The sequence below is a fragment of the Abrus precatorius genome, unplaced genomic scaffold (genome assembly GCF_003935025.1).
Source record: "Abrus precatorius isolate BTA unplaced genomic scaffold, Abrus_2018 Scaffold8, whole genome shotgun sequence".
Taxonomy (NCBI): domain Eukaryota; kingdom Viridiplantae; phylum Streptophyta; class Magnoliopsida; order Fabales; family Fabaceae; genus Abrus; species Abrus precatorius.
In genome coordinates this window covers 27965472-27991230 of record NW_020874428.1, presented here as the reverse complement: position 1 = coordinate 27991230, position 25759 = coordinate 27965472, and the positions used below count along the sequence as shown (strand labels likewise).

At 35.5% G+C, this 25759-nt stretch overlaps 4 protein-coding genes across 11 annotated transcripts in view; 1 reads left to right on the top strand and 3 right to left on the bottom strand.

The window, feature by feature from the left end:
- Positions 1-148: 148 nt before the first annotated feature.
- On the bottom strand, positions 149-2453 carry LOC113846995 (homoserine kinase-like). Of its 2 annotated transcripts, none has more exons than XM_027475808.1 (2): positions 1241-2365; positions 149-261 (listed from the first exon to the last, which is right to left on the bottom strand). In XM_027475808.1, exon 1 carries the CDS (start codon positions 2332-2334, stop codon positions 1249-1251), a length of 1086 nt encoding a protein of 361 aa, XP_027331609.1. In that variant the 5' UTR covers positions 2335-2365; the 3' UTR covers positions 149-261; positions 1241-1248. The 2 variants fall into 2 exon arrangements, with proteins under 2 accessions (XP_027331609.1, XP_027331608.1); XM_027475807.1 differs by having other exon boundaries at positions 189-680; positions 1241-2453.
- Positions 2454-3229: 776 nt separating this feature from the next.
- Positions 3230-6716, bottom strand: LOC113846742 (glutamate receptor 3.2-like). 3 transcript variants are annotated; one of them, XM_027475336.1, is made up of 6 exons: positions 6390-6716; positions 4962-6304; positions 4593-4870; positions 4457-4488; positions 3968-4362; positions 3230-3677 (listed from the first exon to the last, which is right to left on the bottom strand). In XM_027475336.1, exons 1-6 carry the CDS (start codon positions 6676-6678, stop codon positions 3249-3251), a joined length of 2766 nt encoding a protein of 921 aa, XP_027331137.1. In that variant the 5' UTR covers positions 6679-6716; the 3' UTR covers positions 3230-3248. The 3 variants fall into 3 exon arrangements, 2 of the variants coding, with proteins under 2 accessions (XP_027331137.1, XP_027331138.1); XM_027475337.1 differs by having other exon boundaries at positions 4962-6250; XR_003501720.1 differs by having other exon boundaries at positions 3538-3677; positions 3864-4362.
- A 2292-nt stretch (positions 6717-9008) lies between these two features.
- Positions 9009-25759, bottom strand: part of LOC113845967 (epidermal growth factor receptor substrate 15-like 1) — a 27480-nt gene continuing 10729 nt past the window's right edge. Inside the window, exons 1-14 of one of the 3 annotated variants that reach the window (XM_027473726.1) lie at positions 21277-21418; positions 18480-18844; positions 17235-18363; positions 16526-16735; positions 16178-16407; positions 15602-15676; positions 14535-14606; positions 14354-14452; positions 14176-14247; positions 13982-14096; positions 13605-13673; positions 12647-13004; positions 11071-11200; positions 9009-9929 (exon numbers count right to left, since the gene is read on the bottom strand). In XM_027473726.1, coding sequence (XP_027329527.1) covers positions 9498-9929; positions 11071-11200; positions 12647-13004; positions 13605-13673; positions 13982-14096; positions 14176-14247; positions 14354-14452; positions 14535-14606; positions 15602-15676; positions 16178-16407; positions 16526-16735; positions 17235-18363; positions 18480-18620 — 3132 coding nt within the window. In that variant the 5' untranslated portion in view covers positions 18621-18844; positions 21277-21418 and the 3' untranslated portion in view covers positions 9009-9497. Of the gene's footprint in view, positions 9930-11070; positions 13005-13604; positions 13674-13981; positions 14097-14175; positions 14248-14353; positions 14453-14534; positions 14607-15601; positions 15677-16177; positions 16408-16525; positions 16736-17234; positions 18845-21276; positions 21419-25759 lie in introns of those variants that run through there. The other 2 variants (XM_027473727.1, XR_003501602.1) reach the window with 2 other exon arrangements.
- Positions 21827-25275, top strand: LOC113845968 (probable serine/threonine-protein kinase PIX13). Of its 3 annotated transcripts, none has more exons than XM_027473729.1 (6): positions 22583-22759; positions 22850-23178; positions 23657-23792; positions 23904-24043; positions 24250-24373; positions 24563-25275. In XM_027473729.1, exons 1-6 carry the CDS (start codon positions 22675-22677, stop codon positions 24976-24978), a joined length of 1230 nt encoding a protein of 409 aa, XP_027329530.1. In that variant the 5' UTR covers positions 22583-22674; the 3' UTR covers positions 24979-25275. The 3 variants fall into 3 exon arrangements, with proteins under 3 accessions (XP_027329529.1, XP_027329530.1, XP_027329531.1); XM_027473730.1 differs by having other exon boundaries at positions 22673-22738; positions 24563-25232; XM_027473728.1 differs by having other exon boundaries at positions 21827-23178; positions 24563-25232.

The following is a 25759-nucleotide window of genomic DNA, read 5'->3' as shown; positions in this document are numbered from 1 at the left end:
ATCATTTTTTTCACTTATGTCTCTCGTGCAACTTTTCCCTTCAAACAAAGGAAATTCAACAAAATCTTTAATACAAACAAGGGTCGGAAAAGCTGTACAGGTTCCTTTTCAAAATTACTCGCGGGGCAGAAAAGAAAGACAAGAGGAGAAAGGAAAATATAATGATTAAACAAACACGGATCTTTCACCGATGATGAAACAATGGTTTAGTAAGCAACCATACATATCCTAAAACTCTCGACGAACGCCTCTGCACAATTTCTTGGGTTTTACCAAGAAAGAAGAAAAAACATTGGCATTCAAATGATAACTAGAAACATCAAAGAACAACTAATGAAAAACATTTTACACACTAATCAAAAGCAAGATTAACACAATCAAATAAGGCTACAAAGGACTTACTTATTGAGCTTTCTCAAGTAGGAAGATGAAAAACAAAAGCAAAGAAATTGCCTAAAACATTACTTAGAGTTCACCATAACCCTGACCTAATCTAGGTCTTTCATAATTATTCATCTATTTAAATTTTCATCTCCCATATGCAGCTCCCAAGCTTGGTTTTAATGTCTCTCTATTCAGACCTCAACACTAGAATGCTGCTTCTTTGATCAAATACACGTGACAGGCCAGTACTCAAAAGTGCCACAGGGAAAGGAAATCCACTTCGGAAATCTACAAGTCTTTGGTAAGCATATTAAGTTAAAATTCGGTATTAGATCAAGTAACCTGATGCAAATTTGTCAACCTCATTGTTGTTGACATTTATACACTCACTGGCCACAAATAAGAGAAGCCGTGCCAGATTTCTATGAAGTTTCAGCCATGAAATTCACTTAAAATAAAAGAAACCTAATTAAATACTAATCGAAGCTTTTGAAACTTGATACTAAAGAGAATATCATAATCAATTTTAAGAAGCTTAGAATAAATATGGGTGGGGGGTTGAGAACAAAGTGCACGTGGACTTATCCTGACACGAGAATGAATGATGCGAATTAATGCTGAGAGGAAAAATAGCAAACAAAGAACATAAGGGTGCTACTTCAAATAGCAATATGTAATCATGAGTCAAAGACTAAATGAAAATTGTCCGAGAGATAAAATTCAACAAAATAAAAGGATTAGATATGAATAGGGCGATGCATTATTATAATTAATTAAAATCACGCATTTACACGTGCAATCATCACATAAACAAGAATGAAATAAATGGGCAAGCAGTGAGGAAGAAGGTACAAACCAGAAGGTTCAATTCTCAATGCGTCTAGCACCAACCCGATCAAGCTGACTGACTTTTGCAGAAGCCTTCAAATTACCATCCTCAAGAAAAGCGCGAACCATATGTTGGCCAATGATGTTTCCAGTGAGTTCATTATCCGTGACAGCAACAGCAGTAGGGCCAGCACCACTGATGGTACACCCAAAAGCCCCAGCTTGAATGGCAGCTCTCTTCACAGCCTCCATGCCAGGAATCAAAGGAGCACGCCGTGGCTCAACGATCTTATCGGAAGACAGAGCCTTCCCCAACCCAACCAAGTCACCCTGTAACACCGATGCCACCAGTGCACCAGCTTGGCTGCAATTCCACACGTGATGCGGCATACCAATCTCACCAGGTAGTGCTGCTCGCATTTTCTTCGTTGGGGCTTCGAAATCAGGAGTCACCAGCACGAAAAACAATTCCTTCTCTGCGGGGAACTTCAACTGAATCAACTCCAATGGCTCGTAACTACGAATGAGCACAAAACCCCCCATGATAGAGGGAGCCACGTTGTCCGCATGATACCCTGAAACCTTCTCTTCGGATTTTAAGGAAGCGAGGACCAGTTCCTCAACGCTCAACTTGTTCCCAAATATCTCGTTGACTGCAACAGCGGCTGCAGCTGCGCTTGCCGCACTGGATCCCAACCCACTTCCTAAAGGCAAACCCTTCTCAAGGGATAGCGAGAGACCACGGGATCGAATGCCAAGCATTTTCATCGCTTCGATGGCGGCGATTCCAGCGCAGTTCCAGAGAGGGTTTTTGCTGAGCTTGTTAGGGTTTTGGCCGCTAATATCCGATATGCATATCTCGCCGGGGTGTACCTGTGGGTCCACCCTCACTGATACAATGTCCCCAAGTCCATCCACCGCGCACCCTAGGAAGTCAAACCCCGGACCCAGATTCGCCACCGTCGCCGGAGCAAACGCTTTCACCAACTGGCACACCGGTTCCGGCTCCGTTTTCTTATTGACGGAGAGGCTGCATCTGATTCTGAATCTTGGGATGATCATGCCATTGTTGCTCCCTTTCAGATTCACCGGTAACGGACACGGGAGGAAGCATGTCGCCATCCTTCTACTCAACTCTTCCCACTCTCTCCAAAATTATCACTAAATGTATGTAACAAAGCGAAGATCAACACTCCAAGTCTCCAACCAACCACGATTCATGTTGCAGCATCAGCGTCTTTAAATTTACGGGTGTTCGTGCAAAATAAAATACTAGCGTAAATTGCAGTATTATATTTGCCATATTTGTGGGTCATCACTCATACGAATCACAAAACTTGGTCCAGTGCCAGAAGCTGAAGCCCACCAACTAGGACTTTCGATATGCTGCAGTTTAAGCCCATCTCCATATCAGCCGTTAGAAGCAGCGGCTGGGGGCTGGCCCATGCTAAAATAAATTTTAAAATATTTAAAAAAAAAGCTAATTAATAAGAGTTTTGTTTTTAAAAATAAATAATTATTTTATGAAAATAGAAAATTATAATAATTTCAAAAATATACATTTCAACAAAATCTTATGTACAATCATTTTTTTTTATAAAATTTAATATATTAATAATATTAAATGTTATAATTTTAAATAAAAATTTATCATTAGCCAGTTCAAAGATCCTGTATCAATAGTCGCTACTTCCCCTCTTCGTACATTACAACTAATTGAGAAGCGCTGGGTGATAAGATTAATTTAACGAATTTTAAAAATTATTATTTAACTAATAATATCAATTATCAAGATTCGTTCGAAATTGGTGCGTAAACATTGGGTGTCATATAGCAGTTCTGCTGAAGTTATGATCATCTTATTTCTAAGCAGAGTCACACTGTATTTGTCAGGAATAAAAATAGAGCCAAATGACTTGATAGTAAAATTTCTAGAGAATAAGAGTAATTAATGATAGTAAAATTTCTAGAGAATAAGAGTAATTAATGAAGTCAAGTGTAACCAGAAGGAGCCTCGGGGGAAATGTTCACTTGTACTACTCTCTTGGATATGCTCTGAAAGGTTTTCCTCTGGAATAAGCATTTGATGTAATATCCTCAATCTTTCTTTTCAATTTCCTGTCTGATACGTCTTCTTTTTTATCAGCAAAATTTAGAAATGTTTGGATGCGTGCAGAGGGTGAGCTGCAACGATTAGAAGGAGCGGTTTTTTCAGAGGATTTTTTAATGAATTTGTGTAGCATTGAGGAAAAGTAGATAAGAAGCGCCAGGAAACATGTTGCCCCACAGATTAGAAACAAGCCTCGGAAGCTATTTAATTGAAGTTGCTCATCCCCGGAGCTATGAAAACCACAAGCCTTTTCTGAAAGCCACTTTTCACGGATCCTCTGAAGTTCACCATTCTCAGATAGAGTTAGAATGGCAGTTGACATATCAATTGCTACAGGAGAGTCCCTCGGGAATGCCTGCCATGCCATCACACCGACATTAAGATTTAAATGTCCAAGAATTGCAGTTGAGAATCAGCAAGTGATCAACTTTAAGCAAAAATTACGCTCAACTACCATCAAATTAGTTTTTTGTGTTTAAGAAGCAAAAGGGAAGCCAAATAAACAAGCATGACACGTTTAATAAAAATTCACATCTTTTACCGTTATGTTTTGCTTTTTGCACTAGCAGCCAGTACAGGAAAGTGCATAAAATACACCCTGAAATGTTTCAGGTTTCAGGTTTGTGCAATTCTAAAGATACTCACAAATCCCCATCCACTTTTGGTGAACTCTTGGCCCCTAATGGAGAATTCGCAGTGTTTTGACAGGAAGAGTTCTATGTATGGTCGTTCATCCACCACAGCTGCAACAGTTCCCCTTGCGAGGGCAACGGCATATTCTTCTGGTGAGCCTAGTGGAACAAGTCTATGTTTGGGGATGTTGAGTTCCTCGATCAGATAGTTTTCAGCAAATGAGCCTACTTGGAAGCCTACAGGTTCACGGCTGGATATCAAGCTATCAATTCCTGTTATGGGTGATGACAGCTGTTGCACAGTGAGAATTGAAGTCAAGCTTGCAGTGTAGCTTGAATTGATTATCAGAACCACAAAAAGCCAAATTATCAACACAACACGACCAAGTGGACTAACTGTGTTTTCTCCTGAAACAACAGAAGCCGGTTTGTTTCTAGAAACAGAGATACACTAGAATATGTTTCATGACTACGACATGAACTGTCAAAAAGGTTGACTTACTGTGCGCAAAGAACATGGTTGAGAAACTAAACCTGCAACAGCACACAAAGATGAGGAATCATGTTGAGCTATGTACACAAGCCACGTGAGTCAATTCAGAAGAGAAGTAAAATCTAGTGATGAGAAAAATACATACCAAAGAATCGTGACTATCTGTTTCTTTGGAGACCCCCGAAACTCATCGTTTGTTCTATGTTCAAGAATCCACACCACCGTTCCAACAGCAAGAAAAAAAAATGCAGTGACACCCCACATCACTGGAGTAAATGGTCGCAAGAAAGCCCAGGCACTTGACTTCAATTTTTTCACTGGAGCAACAACAACTAGCCCCGACTCTATAAATGGTTGAGTAAAGTCCACAATCTTTGTTCGGTCAGTGACAATAGCAATATCACCCACGGCAGCATCAAAAACCTGTATATGCAAGCGCAATAAGTTCAATAAAAGCAAGATAGTTATCATATATGTGCTACGTAGTAAATGGATTGTAGTATCTGGGAGTTACATCAGAAGTTATCATATTCACAAAATCAAAGTAGCTTGGGTTCTTATATCCATCTCCAAACAGAATGAATTTGTGTTGAACGGCATATGGAAGCAATTTTATGGCGGCCAGGAATATATCTATGCAATATCCTTGAACAGAACTGGTGCCATTTATCTGTGAGACCATGTCTCGGTAACTAACTCTGTTAGGAACTCCAATTCTGAGGTGCCTCCCATTATTTGGGAAAACCCATCCACGAGGCTTTTGTGTTGTGTTTCCAGGCCATATGACAGGGTATAGATGCTGGCTTGAAATAGAGCGATTGGCAGGCTTTGTGTAAAGTTTCTCAGGGGTTACTACGGAGAGACCAGAATAATTAGACCAATACCCAATCCTCCTACAACCATTAGCATGTGCATTAAGGATGTCATATGATGGATGTAAAGGGGATCTGTCTGAACCAAATTGGATAGGTCCTGTCAATCCACTCATATTAATGCGCAATATGTTATCAAGCAACCGTTTCCCTCCATCAAAAACGCCAAGAGCACTAAGATCCAGACTATCTCCCTTCATACCACTTAAATTTGTATTATTAGAAAATGAAATGGTACCATTGTGATGAAAATATAGTTGAAGTGCACGAGCAATCATCCAAACAGAATCATAAGCATAGAGCCCATACGGATTTAACCCAATTGAGCCATTACTTATGAGTTTCCACCTTGAGATAAATGCCTGTTTTTTCCTGGACTGGGGGGTGTGAGGGCGAAGTGTAATAACTCCTTGAATTGAGTTAGAAGTATTTAAAGGGAGTGATGAAGTTGAATCTAAAACAGTTGATAACCAAGAAGTAGTAATCCAAACATAGCCTTTGGTCATCATGCCCAGTTTTTGAGCCACGTCAAAAACCAAGAGACCTGTGTGGTGAAAGGTGTGTAGAACAATGACTCGAGCTTCCATAGTTGTAATTTTGAGTAACTCAGTAGTAACATCAGCTGGAATGGCGGTTGGATCAGGGGGCAGTGCTGCTTTGTAAGATAACTTACAGCGTCTATCAGCAAGTTTATCTCCCAATACACTAATCCCATTTCGACTCTGACCATCGTCACTAAATACTGCTATGACTTCTCTCCAACCATAGTAAGTAATTATGTCAGCAACTGCAGCCATCTGAAACTCATCGCTGGGGACTGTTCGGACAAAGTAAGGGTACTGAAGAGGTGTTAGGGTGGGATCAAAAGCCGTGAAGGACAGCAGAGGAACGTGGAGCTCGTTTGCAAGATGCGAGAGCACATGAGCCATCACTGAGGTTTGTGGACCAATTATAGCCACAGTGTCAGTCATCAAGAACTTGAGGGCTGTCATCAAGTTTGAATTAATTAGCAAAAGTAGGAATAGAAAGTGATTCAATTAAGAATGTAAAACAAAAAAGCGATGCCATACCCCCAATAAAGCCAAGAAAACCGCTGAAGTTGGAATCGTGGATGGTTATGGACAATTCGCGTCCCCCGAGGATGCGAGGATCGGAATTGACGTCTTTCTCAGCAGCTTCGATGGCAATTTTGGAAACTTGTCCGTTTATAGTTTTTAACGTGAATATGGCACCGATTTTGACCACCTCATGGCTGGAACTGGAAGCTCCTTTTGATGCTCCATGCAACAGGGTCAATGTTAATGCAAGGGATAGAAGACTCAACCAGAACCTATGATAATAATGACAGGGAAGCTGCATGATATGGGTATGTATGAAGAAAGTAAAGATGGAGAGACAAGAGAGATGGTGTATTCTATGGAGTGCTGACAATTATAAGAGGTTGGATCGGTACCACTACACAGCAAGTGGTGGTAGCAAAGTGTGTATGAGGGGCAGTGCCATTTTCCCATGAATGAGTGCGCTTCAGATTGTGATGTTTCATTTTACTTAATTTCAACGTGCGAATGTCAAATTCGGAGTGAATTATACGCTTATACAAGAATATCTATCTTTTTCCTCCATAGATTGACATCAAACTTTCCACCAATCTCCTTTTCGTACTGCGCATGCCCATTTTTGGACCCCGACAATTTTTCACAACCATTCGCAATGTTTTTCTAAATTCCATGGATTTACCCTACAACTTCATTACAGTTGTCAACTAAATAAACAACTGCTCAACGACAAATAATACTCATTTCACATTTTCTCATTACTTCATGCATTTTCACTTTGAAAAATTTACATATCAGATTTGTTAATAACTACTCTGAGCATATGATTAAAGAATTAATGAATAACAAATTTATACTAATGTTTTTTAATATTTTAAAATAATTATTAGCTTAAAAATTACAATTTTTTCTTTTCTTCTTTTTTTTTCCTTATTTCTTTTTTTTTCTTTCCTTTCTTTATTTATTTTATTCATCTTCATTATTTTTTTCTTTCTTCCATTTTTCTTTCTTTCTTTATATCTTTATTTCTTTTACTTCTGGCTTCTTTTTCGTCTTATTTTCTTTTTTTTGTCTTTCTTTTCTTTCTTACTTTTTTCATTCTCCTCTCTATTTTTCTGTTGCCTTTTTCTTGTTTCCTTTGTTTTTTTTCTCTTTTACTTTTGTTTTTCTTCTCCTTTTTCCCATGTTTCTTTCTGTTTTTTTTTTCTTTCTTTGTTATTGATACTTTTTAGTGAACAATATTTAAAAAATTCCTAAATGCAGTTTGAGAAGATTTGAAGCTGGGGTCTTTCTCACCGTGTCACCTTGGACCGAACACCACCCAAAGAATATGGAACCACATCACATCACCTTTTTTTTTTTAATATATCCAATCACCACAACTTTGGGGGCTTGCAAGTTTGGGCATTTTGGGCCAGCCACTCTTTTTTGAAGCAATTGTTTTAAGTCAAAGGATCCGAGATGAAAAGTCCAACAGCACTTAACAATGAAAAACTTATATATCAGATTTGTTAATAACTACTCTAAACATGATTAAAGAATTAATAAATAAAAATTTATTAAATTTTTTTGCTAGAAAAAATTTATTAAATTTAACATATTAAGATTAAAATTAAAATATAAAAAAAACTAATTTTCATTAAAAAATATTTATGAATTTAAAATTACAATTTTCTTTTTTCTTTTTTCTTTCTTTCTTTCTTTTCATTTTCCTTCCTTCTTCGTCTTTCTTTATTTCTTTATTTCTTTTTTTTTACTTTCTTTACTTCTATTTTTTTTCTCATCCTCTTTCTTTTTCTTCATTCTTTTCTTTTTACTTTTTTATCTTTCTTTATTTCTTTTTATTTTGTTTATTTCTTGTTTCTTTCTTTTTCCTTTTTTCTCTTCTTTCTGTTTTTTTCTCCTTTCTTATTCCTTCCTTTTTTTCCTTTTTTTTTTTTATCTTTTTTTCTTCCTTTCTTTTTTCTTTCTTTCCCTCTTTCTTTTTCTTTTTTTATTTATTTCTTTCTTACTTTTTTTTTTCTTTCTATCTACCTTCTTTCTTACTTCTTTCTGTTTTTCTCTTGCTTTTTCTTTTCTCCTTTATTTCTCTTCCTCTTTGTTTTTCTTGCTATTTTCTCCCCTTTCCATCTGTGTTTCTTTCTTTACTTCTTGCTTTCTTTTTGTTTTTTTTTTCCTTCTTGCTTTCTTTTCTCTTTCTTTCTTAGTTACTCACTTTCCTTCTTATTGGTACTAAAAATTCTTGGATATAGCTTAAAAAGATTTCAAGTCATCAGTGATGTTGTTTTCCAAACAAGATTATTTAAAGGCCTTCTCCCAAGCAAAGAGAAGCCTAGTTAGACCGTCCCCCTTCATATGGGATTTCTCACCATTGCTCCTTAAACGGAACACCACCCCAGTTATCTGGAACCACATCGCATCACCCTTTTTCATATTCAGTCACCACCACTTTGTTGAGCTTGCAACCCTGGTCATCTTGGGCCAGCCTCTCTTTTTTGAAGCAGCTTTTTCAGTCAAAGGATCATTTATGAAAAGTCCAACAACACTTACAAAGAGAGGAGCTTAATCCTGAAAGTATTGCAATAGTGCATAAAATATAAACAGAAGAACTCCAACCATGCAAAATAGAATTTACTACCAAAGAAACTCCAGACATAACTAAAATAAAACCAAGAGTAATTTTCAATCAACAGTAAGTGTGTTAAAGTGCATTATTAACAATTGTCTCGATTTAAATAAAACAAAACAGGTTCAAGTATACTTCACCACAAAAAAAAGAAAAGGAATCATAACGAAATTCCGCCGATTAAACAACACTCAAATTAGTCATCAATACGACAACCTCTTCCGCGGGACTTTGGAAAATTATCGACCGACAAGCCAAAAATATACAGACCTTCACTTTCAGTTTAACAAGGGAATGGGATTGCTGGGTTGGATACAACCCCGCGCCCCTCCCCAAAGAAAAAGTGAGGAACAAGGAATACACAGGGTTAAATACAAGGCAAGGAATACATTACAAATAAGAGGTTCCAAATAGCAAAACAGACAACCCACTCACAAGAGGCAACAGTCGGAAAGCCTGAAAAACAGAAATAATGCTAGTATGGTAGAATTGCTAAACTAAAAAGCACTCCAATTATCAGATCCTCTTTTCGGAGTTTGACTATCTGATGAAGTCCTAAATGGCCCAGAGCCAAAGGGATCCGAGTCATCAAAGGCTGGAAACCCATGAACATGATCAAAATCCGCACTGCTGTGCACTGAATCAAATCGTTTAGGTGTCTCCCGAGCAGGCAAAGACACGCTATCATGTGTTCTGAAAGAATCAAATCTTGAGTAGTTGTCAAAAGCAGTTTCCAACCACTCTTTGGGCCTGTGTGGGGAACTGCTTGAGCTGAAAAGTGGTGTACTTGGAACAGAATCATCAAAACTGAAGCCACTGCTCCTCTGGAAGAGATCACCAGCCTGTGGTGAACCTGTTTTGATGGGGTTGAGGCCCAGTTCCCCAGAACCAAAGAAATAGTTGTCTCCAGCTCTGTCAAGATCTCTATCCTGTAAAAACAGTAATCCAAAAGTGATCAGTGGACTATTAGAGTATAAATTATCCATTGATCCAATCCAATTAGAAGAAGTTTGGATTGGATAATTTGGTTTTTATAATTTAATTGTTAATTTAATTAAATGGAAATAAATAAATTATTTTATTATCTTTCCTACACTATTTTTAATTCAAACTTATTTTTTATTAGAACATAAAATTTATATCAAAAGATATGATATACAAATAAATTATTGATGTAAAATAAATAAACTTATGAATACATTTAAATAATAAAAAAATCACTAAAAAATAATAAAAACATATAATTTTGAAAGCAGAATCATAAAAAATAACTAAGTATTGTAATTTTATAAATAAAATTATACACACACATATAGGATGTTCAGTTTGAATTGAATTGAATCAGTTTTCAAAATTCGATCTGAAATCCAATCCAATTAAAAATAAATGATTTTTTTTTTGTGTTTAGTTAATTCGGTTCGGTTTTGCAGTTTACAATAGATTGGATCGCTTTATGAATACCCGTAGCTATCATCTTTCCATCATTGTTTTTCTTTGTAGGCAATGCACATGTGCATCATTCCAACTATCTAATCACCATGTTATCTCTAGCTGTGCTCTCTTATGGTCAACTGTATTTGAAAGTCATTGTTCAAGAACCCTATTAACATGGTGCGCTTTGGTGAGCCTCAAAGCTTCAAGCCATTTTATGCTTTTAATTGTTTGTGTGTAGTGGCTTTATTCGCCACAAGCTGAAGGCATAACAATATTCGACTAGAGGGAGGCTGTTGAAATATAAGGATAATCATTATTGTGTAAGGTGTCTTCTCATGTTATTATTAAGAGTAATAATACTATTAATATACACTTACACCTTCTAGAATATTACTATTAGGTATATTAGACTATTAGGTTAGTGTTTTCAAAATATTACATCACAATCCAGTTAGTTAAATATACTCACTCATATTCCCCACTTTTCCATTCAGTCCCTACAAATTTACAACCATCACCAGTGATGACAAGGTAGAATAAAGCGGAGGAATTTAGACAACATATGTAAAAATACAATTTTTGAACTAAGAAATAAGTTTGTTTTGACAATACTTTAAGGTTTGAGAATTCACATACCTCCTTACTGATGCTACTGGCATTGAATCCCCAAACTGAATCAATATCATCATTCGTGTCAAAGGTTCCCCAATTTGGTTCATCAAAAATTTTGTCTCCAGAAAACACGGACTTGTCACCACCGTGATCACTGCATATGCAAGATTATATGCAAACAATTATTTTGTAACATCACAGGATCTATATCATGCAAAAATATAAAATGAAGTATACATGGGTTTCGATTGACGCTGGTGCATGTCAAAATCAATTTTAAACCAACAAATAACTTTTCAATCTAAAGTTGGGAATGAAGGTCCATACCATGCACTAGGGATATTCCAAGGATGGTTTAACTTAATCCTTACCCAACTCAAAATTTTGATCAGATGTCATTTGCTTGGACCCGACCCAACCAAAAGGAAAAATTGATATATATTTTTTTATATATATTTCAAAACATGATATCAATATTAATATAATATCTTGTTTTGTAAAATGCCATCAATTAAGTAAAGAAACCAACACTTTCAGCCACTAGAGTGAGTTACAAAGAAACAAGTTGTGTAGAGGAGAAGTCAAATGCTTCCTTTCAAGTTGCAAAAATAAGGAGTAAATGAGAGAAAGGAAGAAGGCATGATACAGTCAACAGAAATATAAACACATTAGATGGCAAAGATGTCTTGAAAACTCCCAAGGGAATTATAACATGAAATTCTATTTAGTTAATGGTAGAGTAATCTCAACTCAGCTGCAACGAGTTTAGTATCCTTATATTTTATTTGGACAAATGGGTATTTTCCTTTTTTTAGTCTAAACCACAAGTATCATTCACAAGAGGCAATCTTGCTTGAACTGGAAACATCTACATCATGATAAGGTTAGCTTTCCCAATGAGAATATTTTCCATACACGAGACCTTACTTAAGCGAAGTCAAACATGTAATACTTGAACCAATCCTTGTTAGACAAGTGGGTTTTTATGACCAGTTGGAAAAGTGGGTTTTATACCCAAGTAAAAAATGCATAGCATGGCAACCTCCTCACAAAGGTGAGAAAGATGATAGTATCACTATTTAGCTTCGACTTACATAAAAAATAATGATAGGCCAAAACCAATAAAGTGATATTATACAACAATTTGCGACTCTTAAATGTATCATATATTATAGATGACTATCTTAAAAGCTTAAGCTATAAGTTGGTCTCTACCGCACACCCTCAAACAGAAGCCCATTGAGTTGAAGCATGGCATGGATAATGCACAACCTCACTTTATCTTGAGCTAAAGTTATAATATGATTGGGAAAGGCAGCAGCACCAGATCAAACTCTTAATCCAAATGATCAGAGGGCTCTAAAACCATGTCAAGGGAAAATCTCCTAGAGAACTAAGTTGTTAGGTGGAAGGGCCTAAGAGCTTTTAATAATAACAAACACAATTTTTATATTATAATAATAATAGTATCATGACCTTCCAAAGGCACAGAATAGTAGTGATCAGCAAAAAAAAGAAAAGAAAACACCTCTAATTATATGATCAAATGAGCAACTGACCCACATTTGGGAAACTGGTGTACAAATACCAAAAACCATACCTTAGGGTTTCTTGTATGGTATCTTGATCACGGGGTGAGCTATCTTCACCAACAATCTTTCTAATGTCAGAATCAGCAAAGTCCCTATGTGGGCTTCCGATAGCACTGCTTGCAAATGGACTATTAGGAGCACTTTTAGCAGACCCATCTTCACTTTTATTATGAACAGTTCCGTTGTCAACTCCCTGTTCATTGGCAGTCTGGGGATTTTCTGACCTATCATCGCTCTTAGGAGAAGCAGCGAATGTAGGACTGTCAATGTCCATGGTTTTCGTGTTTGCAGCTGATGGCAACTTTTGCTTTGGAGGCACTATTATGTTTTGCACATTGAGAGTGAGTTCTTTGACAAAAGCAAATTCTGCAAGAGGAAGGCATAGTGAATTACCAAGTTCATTTAGCCCTATCCAAAATTCTCCAAAAGAGAACACAAGCGGGTCAGAAAATATATAAATATTAGTTGAACATTATTTTAATTCCATCAATACCATATAATTTCAACTCCTCCCTCCCTTTCCTCCAAACTATCAAACTCATCTGATGTGATTACTAGCACTATAAGTGCGCTTATCATGGAAGAAGAGGCAAAAATTGATAAAGCATTAAATTATGTATAATGTGTACATACACCATCAATTTTATTAAAAAGAAAGAAAATACAGCTGGAAGGATGAATATAGCACGGCAGGAAGCAAATAATGCATGCTCTAATACTTAACAGTCAAGTTTTCTGTTGAATTATGCTGCTTTAAATTACAAGAATATTGAAAGAATATTTTATCGAAATGCAAATGAAATCAAATCAAGAATGAAGATGCTGAAGGTAGACATTCAACAAGAGTGTGGTGCACATTGCTCAGACAAAATGAAAATTAGGAATGTGAACTTGGTTTCATGACCTTGTCTAAAGCTCCTCCTAATTTAACAGACTATCAGATCTAAATAGGGTTATTTTCGGTACCTTTATCTTCAAGCTTATCCCAATCCTCATCCCAGTCAGCAGCTCCTTCTTGGATGCCAGGTTGCCAGCCTTACAGAATAAAATTGAGTTGAGGCCACAGAATACAAGAACAAAATCTATATGCACATAATATTACATTATTAAATATAAATATACACTAGAAGGAAGCACATGAGATTGGTGGGCAGAGCAGCACAAATAATTTTAATGCTGATTCAAAACCACTGGTTCAGCAATTGTAGGTCACTTCCTCAAATTAAAAAACAGAGTTGATATCAACAAAAAAAAAAAAAAAAAACATATAACAAAGTTATAGACATGAAAAAGATTTGAGAATGCCTGGAGGGATATAAAAACAACTATCAATTTGAATTTACCAAAGGGTAGCTCCAATAGTGTTGTGGGCTTTGCCCGTAATCCGTACTTCTTGCACCGCTCATTCAGAGATTTCACAAGCTCATCAAGGTCAGATTGGATACGATCAGCATGAGCCTGAAAATTTCAGATGACTATGAGATATGAAAACAAATTTTCAACATGGATGCGCAGACCTGGTAATATTAAAATGTACCTGTAGAGTCTCATCGCCTTTTCCGTCCTGTTCCATCTTGACAATTGCTTGATACAATTCAAATTTTTTCTCCTACACATACACAAATCATTTAACAGCAATGAAGCAAAATAGTAAAAAAAAAAAAAAACAGGCAAAATAAGGTATCAATTGAAGGAAAAGCCTTATTTGATTGCACCTGTATGTCACGAAATGTGGCTTCCTCTGTAGTTAACTTGGATGATACATCTCCTACTTGTTTATATTTGTCTTCATATTTCTTTGCTAGAATCTCAACCTGAAATTAATATATTGAGTAAAATAATAAATTTTACGATTATATAGGTAATAAGAACACATACAAGTCTAAAGAGAGATACCTCATGCTTATCAGCAGATACCCTTTCTATGACCTCATTAAGACGGTTGTCACATCTGCTCTTGTACAGAACCTTTTGTGGGTAAAAGAACAAGAAATTTGTTTTAAAAAAAAGTGAAAAATAGAAAAAAAACGAATATTAACTTTACACTGTAGTGTAAACCATAAGAAAAACATGACACGCAGCTTTTATATGATTTTCTCTTCAAAGTCACAGTTTTATTGCATCAAAGGGATTCCAACCAGCGTTCACAGCAGAACATGTCTATTTCCTAGGTTTTTTTAATTATTTTGCCAGTAACTCCTAGGTATCTGCAGAAGCAGCCAAAAGCTGAAAGAAGAGGTATAACATCTAATGCCTAAAAATTAAGAAACAGACCTTTTCAGGAGCCCATTATTCACTTCCTTAAAATTAATAGAAAATGGAAGCCCAAGAAGCAGATAGGTGATTATGCAATTATGTTCAGTAGAGCTATAGTAAGAAAGGATCAGTTTTGTTAACAAATCTGTGATATTTACAACAACTACAATGGCATGGATGTTGAAACTGTGTATTCATACATACTTAAACAATAATCTACACATGTTTTGCATCCTTAAAGCTTTGCATGGGAAAAGTTTGTGGCAAGATCCCTTCTTCATGAAATACAGTACAATTTTTCTACCAAAGTACATTTCATTATTACTAGCTACATCATATGGTATATGACTCTGCCTGTAAATCAAGATACAGTATATATGCAAACAAATCACCTGTTAATCGAGAAAGAAACTAAAAATAGAGCAAAAATAACAGAGATTAATAACAAGATAGAATTTCAGAGATAATTTATTTCAGCTTTTACTGAAGAAAAAGCGATTTTTAATTAAAAAGATAGGTTAAAAGAATTACTATAATAATTATGTAAGTTTTTCAAAAAAGGAAAAATTTTTAAAATGATTTTCTAGTGCTTTTATCAGAAGCTAAGAAAGCACTAAAAAAATGTTGTATCATAGAACAACTTTTTCTATGCTTAAGCAAATGGGCCCTTAGTAAGATACCAATGAAGAAAGCAAGGAAATACTCACAAGTTCCTGCATTTTTGCACGGTAGAATTCTATTTTCTCTCTGGATTCCACAATTTCTTTCTCAAGTTCTTCCACCTGCATTTAACAAAAAGAATAAAAAGAACATCAAGAGGGTGGGATGAAGTTTTTAACACCTCTACTATATGAGTTGAAACTTCTACTACAGTCACAAAATGAAAATATATGTTCAAAACTGGTTGTTGATCATGCCAAGAATCACATCAAGAGGGGGAAATCCCTAAAAAGCCCATTTACATCAAAATGAACGAACATGTAACACACATTTATCTCTTGAGGGAAAAGGAGTATATATTTTAAAATAAGATGACAGGAAAGTGTAATTTAAGCATCTCTCACAAGAGGGAAATGTAATTTACTAAAAAAATAAAAATAAATAAAAAGAGAGCCATCAAAACATAAACATGACAGTCATTGAGCTTATAAACTGAAGCTCAACACCCCTCCTGTTCCCAGATGCTTGCACTTCCTAATGTACCCAAAAAGAAATAATAATAACAATAATAATCAAATCCATCATGTACAAATAAAAATGAGGCAAAAAGATAAAATAGATACCTTCTTATCAGCTTCTGTTGCTTCTTGAAACTTTGAATTAATTGAATTTTGCTCATCTGAACTCAGCTGATTTATGAGGTGCTTCTCCAAAACTGGAATTTTAGATTTCTGCTGCTTGTTCTGAGATCCTTCATCAGGCTGAGGGACAGCAGCCGGCCTTGGTGGGCGACCTGCAGCAGGGTTCACTTGTCGAGCACCAGAACCAGTCATCCCCTGTTGCTGTTGAAAACCTTCAAGAGATAATAGCAGGCAAGGACACAAAAATATGAGAAAATATAAATTTCTGTTCATGTGAATGGCTATAACAATAATAATAATAACAAAACCTGCTAATTTTAGGGCACACACCTGATGGATTTCCCCAAGTTACAGCACCGTAGAGAGCAGCTGGTTGACCAGTAGTTGGTAAATCAAGCACAATGTTACTAGGAAGTACTCCTGGAAGAATGCGTCCTTCCCTGTGCCGCTCCATTAGGTACAATGCAATACAAAACTCCCTTAGAGAAAGCATGCTATCATTATCTTGATCAGATAAGTCCCAGACCTGCTTTAAAACCTCTGAAAGATATAAAACATGGTACACAAATAATGATCAGGGACTTAGCTAGCCATTGAAAAGTAATATCTGTGCAGAATGTGAATACTAGAATGAAAGAACAGAGCCCCCCCCCCCCCCCTCTCTCTCTCTCTAACAAACACAAAAAAGCAAATGTTATCAAACAACTAGTTCTTCTATATGCAATTAATAATATTTATTTCTTATTCCATGTGCGGTTAGTCAGGGACTTAGCTAGCCATTGAAAAGTAATATCTGTGCAGAATGTGAACACTAGAATGAAAGAACAGAGCCCCCCCCCCCCCCCAAAAAAAAAAACTTCTCTCTCTCTCACACACACACACAAAGCAAATGTTATCAAATGCAATTAATAATATTCCAGTGGATTTCCTATTCCATATGCGGTTAGAGCACTTCAGTAGTACAAAAAAAAAAAGTTAGCATTATAAGCCTGTTGTCTGAGCAAAGAGGCAAGGAAGAATAAGTATAAGCAATATATACCTCTTGGTAATCTCCAACTAAGAAACAAGTTCCGCGCTTGTTCCCCAGTGATTTTCCCATCTCTATCTGTGTCTACTTCCATGAATACTTTCATATATTTCTGTACATCAGTCTGAGTCATCCTTGGCCATGGAGATTGAGGCTGACCGGAAGCAGAGTCCTGCAACCTCCCTGGAAGTCCAGATGAATTCAGCATGTTATGTGTCTGGACTGAAGCATGCTGGTCCAGTTTCACCACCGGCTGGACTTGCTGAAGCTGTGCACCAGGCTGGGTTCCAAGTGAGCCCTGCAAAGAGTCAGGGGTACTAGTCCTAATAGAATGCTGATTACCTCCAGATACAGGAACAATGGCTGATGAAGGCAGTGAACTGCCAGAAGAAAATCCTTGTGGAGAAGAAGTTTGTTTTAGCCGAAATGAGCTAGCTGAGAACATATCCCCTCCAAAAAATGAATCAGAAGCAGTACCATTAACAGAAGTATCCATTGATTTAGAATCCTTAACCAATGGATCTGATGACCTCAAGCCAGGGGCAGGATATTGGCTAGGTACCAGCGCCGCACTTGATCCAGTGGTTGCAAGCCCAAAGCCCTCCTGCATTGACTTGGGACTACTTCCTCTTGCGGGTGTTTGAGAAGATGTTACTTCCGGAGTTCCACCCATCTTGCCAGTGGACCCATAACTTGAGATGCCAACGGTTCCAGCAACAGAGATTCCTTGTGCGGCAACACGAGGTGGCAGGTTAGAGGCAGGAGGCCTTGCTAACTGAGTTCCCTGACCCTGTGAAGGAAGGTTTTGCTGGTTACCAGTTGAATTTGGAACTGGCCGCCCTAGTCCAAGATTTTGGTGGGATAAAGGATTAACAGGGCCAATCTGTGGTGCAGGTGCGGGCGCGGGTGCAGGTGCGCGTGCGGGTGCAGGTGAAGGAGAATTTAATGGCGGTGAAACTGTGGCACTGAAATTAATTTGAGGTGCAGGAATCTTAGATGCAGCGGGGCCATACAATGCTGCTTTAACCATTTCAGGGGTTAGTTCTCGCTTACTTTGTGCCACAGTGACGAGTTTAAGGGCATTGTAAAACTCAGCACGGCCGAGGAAACCACTTTGGCTTTGGTTTGCAAAAGCCCAAATCTGCAGACGAAGGCATAACAGGAATTCATTTCTGAAGTAGAGGCTAATTAATTGGAAAGAACGCTCTAAATCCGTTGAAAATGAGAAGATAAGGAGTGAATGAGAGTGAGAGGTACCTGCGCAAGGACCTGCTTGGGCAAACCGGAGCCTTGGAAAAAGGAGACGGCTTCGGCACCGCTGATACGGCCGTCTCGATCCAAATCGGCGCGTCGAAAATAGGCATCGAAGAGATCGACATTAGGCGCTGCCGATGCCATTGCAGAATTCAACAGCACCGTCCGATTTCAATTTGATTGCAATTGCAGACTCTATCTTTGCCTTTGCAGATCACAGCATGGATTTACAAAACCTCAACATCCCAATCATCCAACTTCTTACCCTCAGATTGATTAATTGCTTGATTTCCACTTTGCTGCCTCCACTTCCAATCCAATCCAATTTACAAATTCCCTTTCTTCGCCTGCCGGACAACTTTAATCCTCTTTCCTTACCATATTTCAAAATTACCCTCGTCACATTTTTTTTTTCCTTGTGAATTCCGATTTTTAAAAATTTCAAATTTCAAATAATTATAATTCATAAGTAATGTCTTTTGGTATATTTGAGTGACACGTTTTCATCCAATAACTGCTACCCTAGCGCTGACAGAATATGTTGAAAATTATATGATTTTGTTAATGCTTTTTTTTTATGTGATTATAAGTTATTTAATATAACTTCGAAAAACAATCGAACATATATATATATATATTTTAAATATAGAATCAAAAGGAAATAAAATCTAAAGGTCAGAATATTATAATGCGACGAACAAATTAACCAATTATTTGTCAAGAAAAATAAGATAATATTTTACATTTATGTTGATAAGTCATAAATTTAAGATTTAACTCATTTTCTTAATAAGCATAAGTCTTTACAAATGTTTTTTTTTTAACTGTCTTAAATTAGAGTACTTTATCTTAAAAGTTGTACTAATAAATAGAAAATCGTAATATTTATCATTAGATATTATTTTTTATCACAAATTATTTTAAAATAACATTTATCTTTAAAACTTTTGATATTGTCATACACAAATAACGTTACTTGTTCTTTACTATTAGTCCCTTAGAGCGTGTTTATAAGTTTAATTTTGGAGAAAAATAAATAAGAAGAGAAAAATATTATTTATATTAATATTCTTTAGTTTCATATTTTTTAAAATAAAATTAATATAAAAGTAATCTGTTGATTTTTTTTGTTTTTTATAAACATTACACATCTCTTTAAATTTAAAATAAAATATTTATCTTTCTCTCGCATCTCTTTTAAAATTTTACTTCCCAACGTAAACTATGAGCTGGAATTAAGAAACAAATAAATCAATCATTCTCCTCATTTCTATAATTTAACAAAATTTATCACCTAAGGCATATTTTAGACGCAATCATCGACAAAAATATATAAAAAACATTAACATAAATTCTAAAAATTTTAAGAGTAATAAATTTCTACTAAAAATTATGTACTGTATCAGAAATACAAAGAATAAAATTTAGAAATTTACTACGAGCATACATTTATATAATTCTTTTAATTTTTTGTTATTTAATGAATGTCTCGTAATTGAACATTTTTAATTAAAATTAGTTGAAGATTTATAATAGATTTAGAGTATAAAATAAGAAATTTGTTTTAATATAAGTATAAACATTTTTATATCATGCTTTAATTGATTCAAAATTGTAAATAACAAAATGAAAAAAAACAATGACTTTAAGTTTATATGTATGTGTAATGTGTTTTATCTATTTAACTGAAAAAACCTCTATATTTAAATTTTATCATGATTTCAAAAAAAATTCAAAAATTTAGAAATGAGAAATTTAAAGAAAATAAAAAAATTCTGAAGATTCAATAAGATGCAAGTTTATATTTGAATTATTTTGGGTGGAAAATTAGTAAGTAAATTTTGAACTAAGGTCAATTTTTAAAATAAAATATTATATTTATGTGTATAACATTGATCTGTTACAAAATTATACATTTAAATTTTATCATGTACACATTTATTTTTTCATATCAGCAATTGTCACAACTCACGAATTGCCAGTAAATATTGATCTTATTTTTTTACATTTCAAAATACCGTATAATCTCTAACATTAAATAACAATACATGATTTTTTAAAATATTCTCATTTGATAAACTTATTTTATATGTATAAATATACCAAAGCAAGTTTTGGGTGTTAAATTTCCATAATACCTATTTATGTATGCTTGAATACAATAAATAAAACAATTAATTATATGTGAGAAATAATTATTGATAACTATATTTTTTTAAATAATCAATATCAAGACATAAAAGTCATATGAATATTTCTTTTAAAATTTTGATTTTTTAAAGTTATCACCTAAATTTAAAATTTTGATGATCTATGAACTAAAATTACTTCTTTCGTTAAATCTCTTTCTCTATTATCGTAATTTTCAAATTTTGAAAAAAAAAACTACTTTACAAACAAAATTACACAATTAGCCTAAATTTAAGTTGTATGCTATCGAGCAATCATGAAAATTAAAATAGTTTCTTGCACACTATACAAATATTGTTAAATTAATTTTAATAAAATTTGTAATATATTGTAATAAAAAATAACCCTTAAAATATTCATAGTTTAACTAAAGATTTAAAATAATTTATATTAAAAAGTGCAGATGAAGATCTGATTAGCAAAAAAAGAAGTGCAGATGAACCTAGTTGAGATAATTTAACCTTTCTCCTTAGCATGTCCAGGGTAGGGTCAACATTATAATTGTCTCAAGGGTAGGGTCATGTCTCACACAAAATAGAAGGAGGAAAATATCCAATAGATTTCAAAAATAATCAGACGAGTATTTGAAATAGAAGAATGTTAGCATCACCAGAAATCGAGACTAATATGGTGAAGGACCAATCTTCATCGTGAACGTGTTTTAGGTGGTGGACAAGGCTGAGCACTGGGCTTGTAGAGTAATGGAACCGTGATTCTCAGGAGAGAGATTTGAGGTGTCTGTGTGTTACGGTTGCTTAGAAAGTTGACGATGGGGAGTTAATGGTTCAGATAAGACATTCAATGTTTTTGGTTTCGACTTTGGACCAAGTATGGAAATAAAGAATTGCTAGAAGCTGGAAAATATAAATAAATACATTTAAAAAACCGCTGTTTTGCCTTTTTAGTTTATAAAATTTAAAATATCTATTCCTTTCTTTTATTTGTTTTCTTTCAATCATATTAAAGTCAAATAAATTAAAATTCAATAATCGAATGCTTTATGCAGCATTCTCGTGTAACATGGATAATAATGCTAATATTAAACAAGGTAGTCCAATGGGTTATATAATAATGCTTAAATTATTCCTCAAGTGTGAAAGTTTTGTCGTCTAATTTGAGCCTAATCCATTTATTTTTTTTTTAATTTAAATTGAGGGTTGAGATAAAAATAAGGAAAATAGAAATAAAAATTTAGTCCTCGTTTCGCGCTTTACGTCTTGACCACTATAACAAGGATTATAGTTACACACTTTCCTTGTGGCAGAAACAAAATGAAAATGATTCATCGAAAACTGGGATAAACTAGTGAATTGGAAAATATAGAGATAAAGCAACACAGTGCACTTGCAAGGCAATGTATTTATTCAACGGCACACTAACCCGTAGAAATCCCTGAAAGGATTCACACCACAGCACAGGATGAGGAGGATGGTTGGTTTTTGTCTCTACACTATAAAGGATATGCTTTCAAGATAATTTTCACGAGTCTTGTATTTTAATTTTGGAATTTATTTATTTTAATTATTGACTTTATAAAAATGATTTGTTTTAAATTATTTATTATGGTTTTGTTGATGAAATTTTATAGATTAACTTGAACGTGGGAGAATGGGATATTTCCATTTGATTAGAATGATGGGGTGTGGAACTTGTTTGAATGAGTGAGTTGATTTGACTAATTCCCATGGACGACAGGAAAGTTGACTTGGGAAAGGTAAGGAGTGCTGGCTGGCAGCAATTCCTTGCGAAGCCGTTTGTCTCTTTCTTTCCTATGTTTGGACTGACCGAGTCCCTATGACTTTTACGTCAATACCATAACAATTAATTAATCTTTCTCACATTAAAGTTTCTCCTTTTACTTTTCATATTTCAATTATTGAACAAAAGGAGAAGGAAGAAGCAGCAGCAGCAGAAGAAGAAAGATTTGATCGGACTTGAACTTGAAACAAGAGGAAAACAAGAGGAGAATAAGAACAACAAACACTCCACTAATTCTTGTTTGATTCCAATGGGAATTTGCTGGGCTTCTCCCCCTCACCACCCAACCCCCACTTCAACTCCAACAACCACCGGTAACCTTAGTAGCAGCACAGGTTTCTTCTTTGCCTTTTCGTCTCAATTCTTTTCATTTCTCTCCCGTCCATTTCATTTCACTTATTCTCTCTTTTATTATCACTATGTAGCTACTTTGGGGCAATCGCAGAGCAGCTATACTACCTCTTCTGGAAGTGGGAACAGCTCCATAAATAGCAAGTTCTCGGCGTCAAGCGGCGATGAGCCTTATCCGAATGGCCAGATCTTACCTACCTCTAACTTGAGGATCTTCACTTTTGCCGAGTTGAAGGCTGCGACTAGGAATTTCAGAGTTGATACTGTGCTCGGGGAGGGAGGTTTTGGAAAAGTCTACAAAGGTTGGCTTGAAGATAAGGCCGCACCAAAGAGTGGAAGCGGAACGGTCATTGCCGTCAAAAAGCTCAACTCCGAAAGCTTACAAGGACTGGAGGAGTGGCAGGTAATCCTACGCTGTTAATAGTTTCTCATACTCTAATGTAAATTATTTCAGCATTGCTAATGCAGATTGAGGGGCAAGAAAGATGGGAAAAGTAAATGATTTCAAATGGAGACTTTTATAATGTCACATAATTTCGCATCTTATGCAATATGTATTTGTTACTTAACGTAACTCACCCACCTACATGCAATACTGAAACACCCCCATTTCTTCCTCCCATGTCACCACCACATGGCTAGACTTGTTCATAGAATAGCAGTGGCAGTGCTGATTTGAGGGAGTTGTTGAATGTTGTAGAGGGAGTTTCATCATCTGTAAATTATGCAATTTATTTCTCGAATTGTAAAAGTGAGCATCCTAGGCATTGATTTATGGCCCCAGCTCCCTCTGCTTTCATTCTGTTACTCGTTTCATCAAACTGTTTAATCTTAGAGTTGTGGATTTGCTGTTAAACTAATGGTTCATTCATGTGGTGCAGTCAGAAGTAAATTTTCTAGGACGCCTCTCTCATCCTAATCTGGTTAAGCTGTTGGGATACTGTTTGGAGGAAACAGAGCTTCTTCTCGTCTATGAATTCATGCAAAAGGGCAGTTTGGAAAATCATCTATTTGGAAGTGAGTGCTCAGTTAAATATCAGTGTCTTGGAAAGTGTACAATTTAAAATGAAATAAAATAGCAAAATAAATCTATCTTTCCAACCAAAAGCTGCATTATTTTATCTTTAGGGGGCGCTGCTGTTCAACCACTTCCTTGGGACATCAGACTTAAGATTGCAATTGGAGCAGCTCGTGGCCTTGCATTCTTGCATATATCCGAGAAAGTAATTTACAGAGACTGTAAGGCTTCCAATATATTGCTTGATGGGGTGAGTTCTGCCACACCCACACATATCTTCTTAGCAAAATAAGCATACGGAATACGTTTTGCTGCTGCCATTTTATCATCATGTTATCACGGTGACAAAATGAATTTTTCTCTTATTTTCTATCATCATTATTAGAAATCATTTTAGTGTAACAATGTACTGTTGGGGTCTTAACTTATTTTCATTAAATTCTCGTTGTGCTGCAGTCCTATAATGCAAAGATATCAGACTTTGGCTTGGCAAAACTGGGTCCTTCAGCAAGTCAATCCCATGTGACAACAAGGGTGATGGGCACATACGGTTATGCAGCTCCTGAATACGTGGCCACAGGTAATCAATCTCGTGGAGTTCCAAGTTTAGTGCATATTTGGAAAAACTTGATTTTGATAGATTTGAATTATAAGCTATGTTATAAAGCTTGTGATTCAATTGTTTTGTCAGGTCCAAGTATTTTTCAGGCTGGAAATTTAATTTGATCATTAATGTAATGCACCTTGAAAATTTTGATTTAATATACAGGGCATCTATATGTGAAGAGTGACGTATATGGGTTTGGAGTTGTGTTGGTTGAGATACTAACAGGCCTAAGAGCACTTGATATCAACCGTCCAAGTGGGCAACATAATCTAACAGATTGGGTGAAACCACGCCTGCATGACAGAAGAAAATTGAAGAGCATTATGGATTCTCGGTTGGAAGGAAAATTTCCATCCAAAGCTGCATTTCGTATAGCTCAGGTTGCTTTAAAATGTCTTGCATCTGAGCCCAAACAGCGGCCATCAATGAAGGAAGTTTTGGAGAACTTGGAGCGAATTCAAGCTGCCAATGAGAAAACTGTGGAGCCCAAGTCCCGCTCTACTCATACCCCTCAAGTTCAGCGGGCTGTGCACCATCGTTCTTCTCTTCATCCAAAGCATGACGGTAGTTGGTCTTGAGAAAACTAATCCCACTCTATGAATGGCTGTGTTATTTGTCTCTCCATTCAAGACTTTCCCGGTTGTTCATTACTACGTATTTCTTGGACTCGAGAGATTTGTACCCGTATATCATATATTATTTTGCTAGTAGTGTAAAGTGTAAATGTTATCATATATAACTGTCTTCACTGAGTTGTGGTTTTGCTAAACAGATGGAGAGGTCTCTAGCTAGTTCATTACTATATATACGTACCTCCCTTTGTAGTCTGTATTGAGTTATTAGAATTTTGAATCCATAATTATCCATTTTGGATCTTAATCAAACTTATATTTGTGGCTGCTATCTCAGCCAAGCTGATGGATGATTACCATTCCTTTCCGATATAACGATACGTTTACCAATAACTCTTTATATGCTTTTGCATGTCTCATGCAAACAAAGATCCTAGTACTATCTTTATCCGAAATGAGTCACCAGACTTGTTTAGAAACAAGCATGCTGCTCCAGCAGAGCTACTTCAGTGTTGACAGATAATTATGTACCATTACATCCTTTACCTTTTCAATCATTTTTCTTTCCTTAACAGCAAACACACTGTAAATGTCTTGTATTTTTTATTTTAATTTTTAAATAAGTATAAATTTAGTTAATGTTGTAAATAAAATTTATCAGTTGTCATAAAAAGTAAAGGGACATTATTTTTTTAAAAAAGAAGCATTAATATTCCTAAGAAAATAATATCTAAATTAAACATGATATTGAAATATTTATAAAAATATTTAAAGAAAACAAAATATA